Source organism: Lampris incognitus, chromosome 2 (assembly GCF_029633865.1).
Source record: "Lampris incognitus isolate fLamInc1 chromosome 2, fLamInc1.hap2, whole genome shotgun sequence".
NCBI lineage: Eukaryota > Metazoa > Chordata > Actinopteri > Lampriformes > Lampridae > Lampris > Lampris incognitus.
The window spans coordinates 31,959,454-31,969,049 of record NC_079212.1 but is presented as its reverse complement, the minus strand read 5'-3'; the positions used below and the strand labels follow the sequence as shown (position 1 = coordinate 31,969,049).

Genomic DNA, 9,596 nt, shown 5'->3' with positions numbered 1-9,596 from the left:
TTCTGTCATGCCTCAGCTAATTTGCATATGGCAAAGTGCCCAAGTGTTGGTTTCTGTAAGGCCTGCTGTTTTACACATGATGCAATTGATGTTGATGTAATATTACATAACCACATAAAAGTGACCTGCACATTTTGGCATGCTGTTATTATAATTAGAACATTGATGTACTCAGGTACCACTGAGGCAGGTTTTCATTTATTAATGTATATATGTATATATATAATACCACACACACACACACACACACACACACACACACACACACACACACACAAGCATTGACATTTTCAGCCCCATGAATCTTTGTACCATTTAGACTCACCACAGAAATCTATTAAAGCTAATAGCTATCTTAAACATTTTAACAGCAAAATGGCATGATATTGAATAAATTGTCTTAATTATTCACATATGCAACATAGAAGTAAGAATTAATTTTCCTAAAGTGGATCTTCAGCATTTCTGACTGACATTCTTGTCTTTAATATTTTTAGAAATGTTCTTGGTTTTACTATGTGTTCAGATGTATTCATGCTTTGCTCCCTCTTGTTCTTTTTTTCAAGGTGCTGGGAAAGCAGCAGCTACAAAATGATGGGAGGCAGTGAGACTGTCAGTGGGGACAAGGATGGGGTTCACACTGCAGCAATACATGTCCCCCATTGGCTGGCAGAGGAGGGTGGAGGACGGGCGGGTTATCTATGTCAGGTAAATTCGTTCAGTTAAAGGAACAGCACTTCCAAATTTAATTACATAGCTGCAGATATGGACATGGGGGGGGGGGGGCATGCACTTGAATTGAATTCTCTAAATTACCCCTAAGTATAATTGATTGTGTCAGTGATTGTGTGTGTGGAGCTTTGTAATGGTCTCGCAACCAGGGGCAGGGTGTTGCCCTCCTCTCTGCCCACAGACTGCCGGGATAGGCCCTACCCCCCTGTGTCCCAATGGGGTATAGACAACGAATGAATAATTCACACTAGTGATAGATTAAACATTGCTGCTTTTGCCTTCATACTTTATGGTTTTCACAAGGGGAAATGACTGAATTTTTCTGCCGTCCTGCATGTGTAGCTGTTTTCCTAAAAGATGACTTTGCCCCTTGTGGTATATAGAAGGAAGAAATAGTGACTTCCAGATATTTCCCTGATGTGTATATTTCCTGGGAAAATAACTTTGATTTGTGTTATTTGGATAGGGAAGTAAGAATGACATGTTTTGTTTTAGCAAGGATGTAAATTAAACAAAAATATATAAAACTGCTCTTCACAGGAGAATTGACACGTTAAATAAAGCAATTTTTTGTTGTTTTGTCAGTTATAAAACTTATGAGTCTCTTTTACCATACCATTGAAGCCCTAATGCCCTAATCGCTCAGGACTTTTATTATATTGGGACCTCATGTATTTGATGAATTGCCCCCTTACCTGTGCTTTTTTTTCGCAACGTATTCACATGAGATAAACCCAAGTCTGAAGTTCTGTTAAATTTAGCAATGCCTAAGCCAATATCAAGCAATAATAATGGATCAAAATTAACAGCGTCCTGTCGTTGATTTAAAAAAAACTGACTCAGTCAAAATAATGTGCTTTTTTTTGGGGCCATCCGTGACGAAAGAATATTCTTGCCTTGAGGAAATTTATAATTCGGATTCTGTGAACCAGACTAATTTAAGTATTGTGATCGATGTCAAGTCTCACTCATCGACATTATATCACGTTCACATCTGCTTGAAGCTAGTATTTATTAAAATACACTGGAAAACGATTGGCAGTTGTAGTAATACAAGCGGTATACACACAAAAACTAGGAATTCGGGTAGTCCTTCAGGAAAATTGATTTCAGAGTTCGAGGCCTGATGAATGCTCATTAGACTGTATATGGATCGAGCGATACAAGTACAGTCTTATGCTTCAAATCTATCTCATTATCTCTCAAGATTGTTCTCTGTTTTTCAATTTGATCTTGCCCCTTCTACATATCGGTCTCCATGTTGAGGTGCAGCTATTAGATGTGAAGTTTAAACTAAATAAGACATTTCAAAACCTTCCCACATCGATTTCGCAAGGCCTATTGCATCCGATTTAGACTGGAAGAAGACGACGACAAAAAAAAAGCACGTCAGAAGCCAAGTTACAGCCACAATTTCCCCTCGGGGATGAATAAAGTATTTCTGATTGAGATTCTGATTCTGATCAATGCGCACAGGATTAATATTATCAGGGAACCTATGTCTCCGCAAAATTATTGTTGGTAATTTGTGCTGGATTTATTTCTTTACAAATTATAGACATGGCAGATTTACATGGGATAGAAATTAAAGACATCCGCAATAAATATAAATTACTGTATGCCATCATATGAAAAGTTCAGTGCAAATAGGGCTTCAAATAGAGGTTGATGTTTCTGAAAAATACTGAATTGTTAAAAGGTAAGTTTCTGAACCTACTGTAATACAATCAGTCTTTTCACATATCAAGTGGTTCATTGAGTTTGCTAAGACTTTGTTTCATTACTTACGGCCTAAATACACCAGTGCACGGACACAGCGCAACATGTCTACCGCAGCATAACGCGTCCATTATAATCAACTGAAGCTGCTACACTGACCACAGAAGTGCATCATGCAACTGGTCTCCATTATTACAAGGCTGGTCTATTGGTTTTTGCTCTACACGTGGCTATGCGACCCTTCAACAGGTAAAAACTACATAGAACTGTAAAAAAAAAGTACCGTCTGTTTAAAAATGATTGAAACAAATGCCTCATTGTACCAGAGGCAATGCAACTTAGCAATGGAACCTTGTGGGGTTTTTTTTTTATTGCGCATTGAAATAAATAAGTCAGATCAATTTGTAAAACAATATGTGTCCTCTGGAGTAATAAAAAAGAGGACAACCACCTTCCTTCTGTTTATAGTGGGAGTTGTCCATGAGTGAACAGAAACAGTGAAAACTGTAAAGTGCTTTGTCTTTTGCAACTTCAAACTTGGCAACACTCGGCCAACATGGATTGGCTCACACACAGCTAAAAGCGCGTCTGAAAATAAATTTACAGTACACATTTAGACAGATCTTATTGTTGTAATAGTTTAAATGGCAAGTACTTTAAATTACCCATTTTCCAAAGTAGCCTACTTGAAATCTCCACAGAAAACTCCTTTGAAAAACATGGCTAGCACGCAACCAAACGCAACACAGACACAGTTGGTATACCAGGTATAAAAACCTGCTCCGCCTCGACTACATGATGCGCCACGTCCGTGCCTGGTGTATTTTAAGGGTTAGGTGTGTTTTGAAAAATTACAAGTAGCCAGGTAGAGTGTTACATCCCTTACTGTTTCGTATATTTATTAATTGATGACTTCAAAGAGGGCAGCACGGTGGCGCATTGGTTAGCGCAGTCACCTCACAGCAAGAAGGTCCTGGGTTCGAGCCCCGGCGTTGTCCAACCTTGGGGGGTTGTCCCAGGTCGTCCTGTATGTGGAGTTTACATGTCTCCCCGTGTCTGCGTGGGTTTCCTCCGGGTGCTCCGGTTTCCTCCCACAGTCCAAAGACATGTAGTTCAGGTGAATCAGCCATACTAAATTATCCCTAGGGGTGTGAATGTGTCTGCCCTGTGATGGACTGGCAGCCTGTCCAGGGTGTCTACCCACCTGCCGCCCAATGACTGCTGGGATAGGCTCCAGCATCCCGTGACCCCAATTGGGATAAGTGGCTTGGATAATGGATGGATGGATGGACTTCAAAGAAAAATAGATAGGATGTCATTGTCACATGATCTCCAAGGAGATGAGAACTATGAGGGAGGCACAATCGAATCTCAATAGCTAGATTATACTGTAAAGATTGTACAGATCATTCAAAACCAGCACTGCATGTTTATCAATTCTTGACTCTATGAAACCCTGATACAAATAACATTGTAATAATTATGCAATGGGGAAACTGCATTGGTCCTTAGATGCTATTTGTCGTTTTTTGCCCAACTGTCATTCAGACAGGTCAAAACACAGGTACAGCTTTTCAACAGCACCCTTGGAGCTCGTAGGGATTCAGTGACTGAGACTAACAGGGCATGAACCCATGTCCCTTTGGTTTTAGAATTGTCTTTCTCATTAAAAAATCATCTTGCTATCCTTCATTTAAACCACATTAAAATATTAAGATGTCGCATTAAACAAACTTGTACATTTCTGAAATATCCCTGTCCAAACCCCAAGGTAAACATTCTTGTTAAGTCAGTTTTATTTGTATAGTCCATTATCACAAATTACACATTTTCCTCAGTGGGTTTTACAGCAATACAACATCCTGTTCTTAGACGCTCGCATCGGATAAGGAACAACTCCCTACAAAACCCCTTTAACAGGGGGAAAAAATAGGAAGAAACCTCAGGGAGAGCAACAGAGGAGGGATCGCTGTCCAAGACGGACAAACGTGCAATGGATGTTGTGTTTATACAATGGAATTATAATGGAATTATGATATATATATATGAAGAATATGATGCAGAGAACGCCAAGCAGTGTTCAGATGCCACCAGAACAGCCTAGGACCTGAGCCATGCAGCCACCATCACCATATAGACCTGACAGGAGGACAGACTCCTCATGCACACAACAGAGACTCACGTCACACCATTCACATACATGGGAGAAGAGACAAGAAAAAAACGTTAGTCACACATCGGAGTGAGAAGGCTATAACATTGAAATAGGATAACAAAATTATATGGATTTATAAGCTATATAAAAATAAAACTGGTTTTATCTTGCTTTTCTGTTTGGTAATCTGCTTGTTTTTCATCATATATTTTTCTGCAGTGTTGGTTTCATCACTGCTGAAAACCTGATCCCAGTGCACAAAGAATTTGACCATTTTTGGGGGGGGGGGTGTCATAATCTGTTGGCCCTGTGTAATACAAACAAATTTACAGTATCTGTTTAAAATTGAACCTCATATTGAGTATTTTTAATATGAACTCTTTTGGTACTGTATCCTTGTTACAATTTGAAGACAGGAAAAATCTTTGGATGTGGACCTAGCACCAGACCCCACTGCTTAGAAACAATTCTCACCAAAATACTGCATCAATAATAAATTTGTTGAATCTGTGTTTGGTATATCTATTTTTTAATTTGCATTCGACTGACCTGTTTCCTTTTAGTCCCAGCAGCACTACCCTGTCCTCTCTGGATGAAGTCAAGACCTATCTGTTGACAGATGGCACCTGCAAATGTGGCCTGGAATGTCCACTTGTCATACACAAGGTATAGCAAGCGTACCAACTAAGATGTTTTTGTGTGGGTCACTTTAGTGTGCACTGTGATTTATGTGCGTGCACATTGCTGTTCGTAAGAATGCTTGTGATGACCAAATAACAAGGGTGCATTTGTAGATTCACCTGCACACTTAATAGCAGATTTGCACTTTGCAAGTATGCTTACAATTTGTCTCAAAATATACCGAAGTGCCAAGTCTGAATAATTTCCAGCTGCCGTCTTAAATTTGATTGCAAAGATTACACCAAACACTCTCATTCAGGTCTTGACGCGATGCCCATTTTTAATACCTGATCTCCTGCAGGTGTTCAACTTCAGCATGGGTGTGGAGGTGGAGCAGTACAGCCAGCCAATAGGCAAAGCAGAGCAGGACATGACCAAACTGTGTAACCACCGCAGGAAAGTGGTCGCCATGGCAGCACTGTGTCGCAGTATGCAGGCCTCACAGCTGCCCTTCACCACCCCTCACCATGCAGGTACAAGCTGGAGGCCCTCTTAGTCTGTTTGTCTTTCTTTCTTCATTTATCAGTTTTGGGTATATGAGTGTCCTGTGTGAAGCAGCACTTGTAGCAGGAACAGTAGTACACCCAGTGATGAAACTGTTCAACTGCCTACTGAAAGACTTCAGATCAGATTCATGTTAAAATACATTTGATTAAACATCTAATACCTCATGCCAGATTTCTGCATTGTACATGGTGCTAAGGTACATTCAATATATTTGAGTGTATTTCAGTATTGAATGGGTCCAAGGCCTTTCACTTGTGTGGTAGGATGGTATGATTACCATACTGACTGAATCGTCTGTATTTGGCTATTTCAAACAGTTCAAAAAAAATTTGTTTTTCAATATCTGTTCAATTTCAGAGGTCAATAGTGGTGCAGTGGACAACGGTGATCCAAAGAGGATGCGAGTGGAGCGCGAGGATGAGGACCGCAGCACTTACCAGCCCAAACCCCACTTGATTCCCACCCGACCCCACAACAACCTCCACCCAACCCCCTGCGCAAGCCCCAAAACCTCCTCTCAACTCATTTACCCTTTCAATGGTTCCTCCCCTATCGCACATACTAGTACCAACTCTCACCATCCTCTTGATGCTTTGAGACGGCTACAGCATCCTGCTCACCCTCTCCCTGCCTCTGCCAACACCACCTCTAACAACTCCCCGTTCCCAGTGTACAGCACTGCCCAGAGGTCACCCCGCACCCCAACACCTCAGAACCTCAGCCAAGGTCAAAGGTCAACTCCAAAAACCCCAGAGACTCCTGGTTCACCCCGGTTGGTGCCCCTCTCCTCACCCCCCCCTTCCTCTCCCATGACTCTGGGCGGAGGAGGAAGAACAGCACAGGCCCACGGTCATCCTCATGGTGTCATTGTTGCAGGGTCCCCACTCTCTCCCTCCCCCTCTCCCTCACCTTCTGTCAGCAGCATGAACTGTGTTTCTCCTCATCAGAGGTCCCGTAATCCCTCCGCCTCCTCCTCTTCTCTGTCTGAACAGGGAGGAGGTGCAGTAATCACATCAGGAGACGGAGGACACGTCGGAAGTAATATCTCTCAGCGTAGGAAATCCACTTCCTCCTCGCCACACTCCCCTCTCCCCGGCGCCTCCCCTAACCCTGGCCTCCATTTCCCAAAGTACAAGCTGGAGGACATTTTGGAGCAGTTTAAGAACTCAGGCAACAGCAGCACTAACAACCATCACTTCCTCCTAAATCCCAGTAACCCCACCCAACTGACCAACCAAAGCAGTAGCCACCCGCACGTCTTCTCCCTTTCTCTCGATAAAGTTGGGAACTTGAAGGCCTCAAAGGCCATGGTGGGACCACCGACCAGCGTGGGACCTCCGGGATTCGGGCTGAATGTTGCAGGGCCTTCCAGTCTACCTTTGGGTCCATTTCTCCACCACCACAGTCACCAGGGCAGGCCCCCACATCCGGCTTCCTTCCCTGCCAGCAGCCTACTCTCTGCAGCTGCCAAGGCCCAGCTGGCCAGCCAAATGACCCAGGGCCAGAGTGTAACTTTGGGCAGCAACCCAGTCAGCTTGGCCTCTCCACTGGAGGTTTGGAAAGAGACGCAGCAGCAGTCATCGAAGGTAACAAACAGCACTTTACACAACAGCCACCCTCCTCCGTCCTCCATCGCTACCACCAGGCCACCTCCTCCCCATCCCTCCCTTGCAGCGGCCTCCTCCCTCCTCCTCCCTCCAACCCACCCCCTGGCCCAGTCCTTAGTCACCTCCTCGCACCACCTCCACCCTACAACAGAGCGCAGTGCCTCACATAGGAAGCGTCAGCGGCGGTCTCCCACAGTACTTAGCATGCTGAGAGAGACTCAGCAGTTGGCCAACGGGCCTCGGAAGTCTCCACCAAGAGACATTGTCTCTGCTGCCATCATCAACCTTTCCTCCTCTTCTTCATCTTTCCCTTCCTCCTTGCACTCCTGTTCTACCTCAGCCGCGCAGAATCATAACGCTATGGTCTCCGAGAGCCAATACCACCAACCCCTGCCCGGGCAGATGCCCAGGCCCTCTGTTGCCCGGCAGACGCTGCCCCTATCTGGGCATTCCAGACAGAATGAGGCCCTGGATTTCACTACAGGCCTGGCTGCCTCCACAGGGACCTCTCCGGGCCTGGACCCTCCAACCCAGCCCCTGTCAGCTTTGTTGCACCTCCTCAGTGTCCAAAATGCCCAGGGCTCAGCATTCAGCTCTACTTCAGTGCAGCCGGGCTCTCTGTCAGCAGGTGGAGGGGGAGGCGCTAACCGTCAGAGCCCCAGATCATCGCCTTCCTCCCTAGCTACTCACTCCAGTATCAGGCCCCTCCAGACTCCATCTCCATGCTGTAACACTACTGCAAGTAACACTACTCCTCTTCCCTCAACACCACAGCCAATCTCCCCTTCTTCTGCCCACTCCTCTCAGCCCAGATCAGTGCAGTCTCCCTCACAGCCCCAGCCAACCAAATCCAGCCCTATGCAGAGACTTTCCCCTTCTGCTACAGTCCCGCTCAGCCTCAGAAGTACCCCCTCTCACTCCCCTTCCCCGGCCCACACAGAGGAATTCCGGTCAACTCGGAATCACATTCTCCCAATAGACTCCGTTTCCCAAGCGCCCTTGCAGGAAGCCTTGCCCCAAATCATCACAGCAACCGAGATGGGCGGCAGTAGCATGACGGCCACGGTGGACCTGAGTCATTCTCAAGGCAGTGTTGCTCTGGCGACATCCACCTCCCCAAAACCTCTGGATCTTAGCAACCACGTCCTTGCCCTGCTGGCAGCATCTTCAACTGCGCCGGCCCAGGGGGAAGGTAGCTGCTCAGACCGTGCCACTGGCAGTACAGGTTAGAATGATGTTTGTTTGTTTGGTTTGTGAATAGCTCCTCTTCCAATCTTAAAGATTTAGCCCATAATATGGACTGTAATTACTAAAAATATTTGCCCTTGGTCCAGTCATGAAATGTCAGTTTACTTCAAAGTGAATATTTGTCCTGCTTAACGCTAGAACGACAGGGTTTTCACTCCTACCAAAACGACCATGGGCCATCAAAATGACAGCTGGTTTTTAAACTCTTTATTCTGTCAAGATAAATACCCGATCGAGATATTAATGCATTGCATATGTTAGTATGTCTGTTAGGAAATGACTGACACCAAAATTAACATTTTAACAACTGTAATACTACTTTTAAACAGTTTAAACTTCAGAGAGACATGGTTGAACTTTAATAGCAAAATTGAAAAAGTGAAATATTACCTGAAAAACAAAACGGAAAACATATTGCTAATCTAACAAACATAACAACGCCTATAAAACATGAAATATAAAGAAAAGGGCTGAAATAACGATTGAAACAATCCCAAACAACGACCGGAACTTAAAAACTACTAGAACAACCATGGGCCATCAAAATGACCACCCACGGTTTTTAAACTCTATATTCTGTCAAGATAAATACCCGATTGAGATATTAATGCATTGCACATGTTAGTATGTCTGTTAAGAACCGACTGACACCAAAATGAACATTTTAACAACTTTAATACTATTTTTTCAAACAATCGCAATGACCACTGTCCAACGCTTGTAAATACTGCAGCGCCTCGGTGGTAGTCACAGTGTGTCTGAAATAGCGCCTGTAACCAGACATGTTGGCAATAGTCAAAAATCAAGTTTAGACTATTACTCTGCACTGGAGAATGCTAGTTTGTTTCTAGGACAGAGCAAGGAACTTCGCTAAGGAAATGATGTGACCAACACACATCATAAATAGTGACATGATGCACACGATCACGCGAAAATTACGTGCGATC

General features: G+C 44.1%; 1 protein-coding gene across 1 annotated transcript in view; it reads left to right on the top strand.

Moving 5' to 3' along the window:
• Positions 1-628: 628 nt before the first annotated feature.
• mbd6 (methyl-CpG binding domain protein 6) overlaps positions 629-9,596 on the top strand; it is a 32,540-nt gene continuing 23,572 nt past the window's right edge. The window contains exons 1-4 of the mRNA XM_056299375.1: positions 629-708; positions 5,170-5,272; positions 5,589-5,760; positions 6,152-8,626. Of these exons, the coding sequence (XP_056155350.1) occupies positions 629-708; positions 5,170-5,272; positions 5,589-5,760; positions 6,152-8,626 (2,830 nt within the window). The remainder of the gene's footprint in view (positions 709-5,169; positions 5,273-5,588; positions 5,761-6,151; positions 8,627-9,596) is intronic.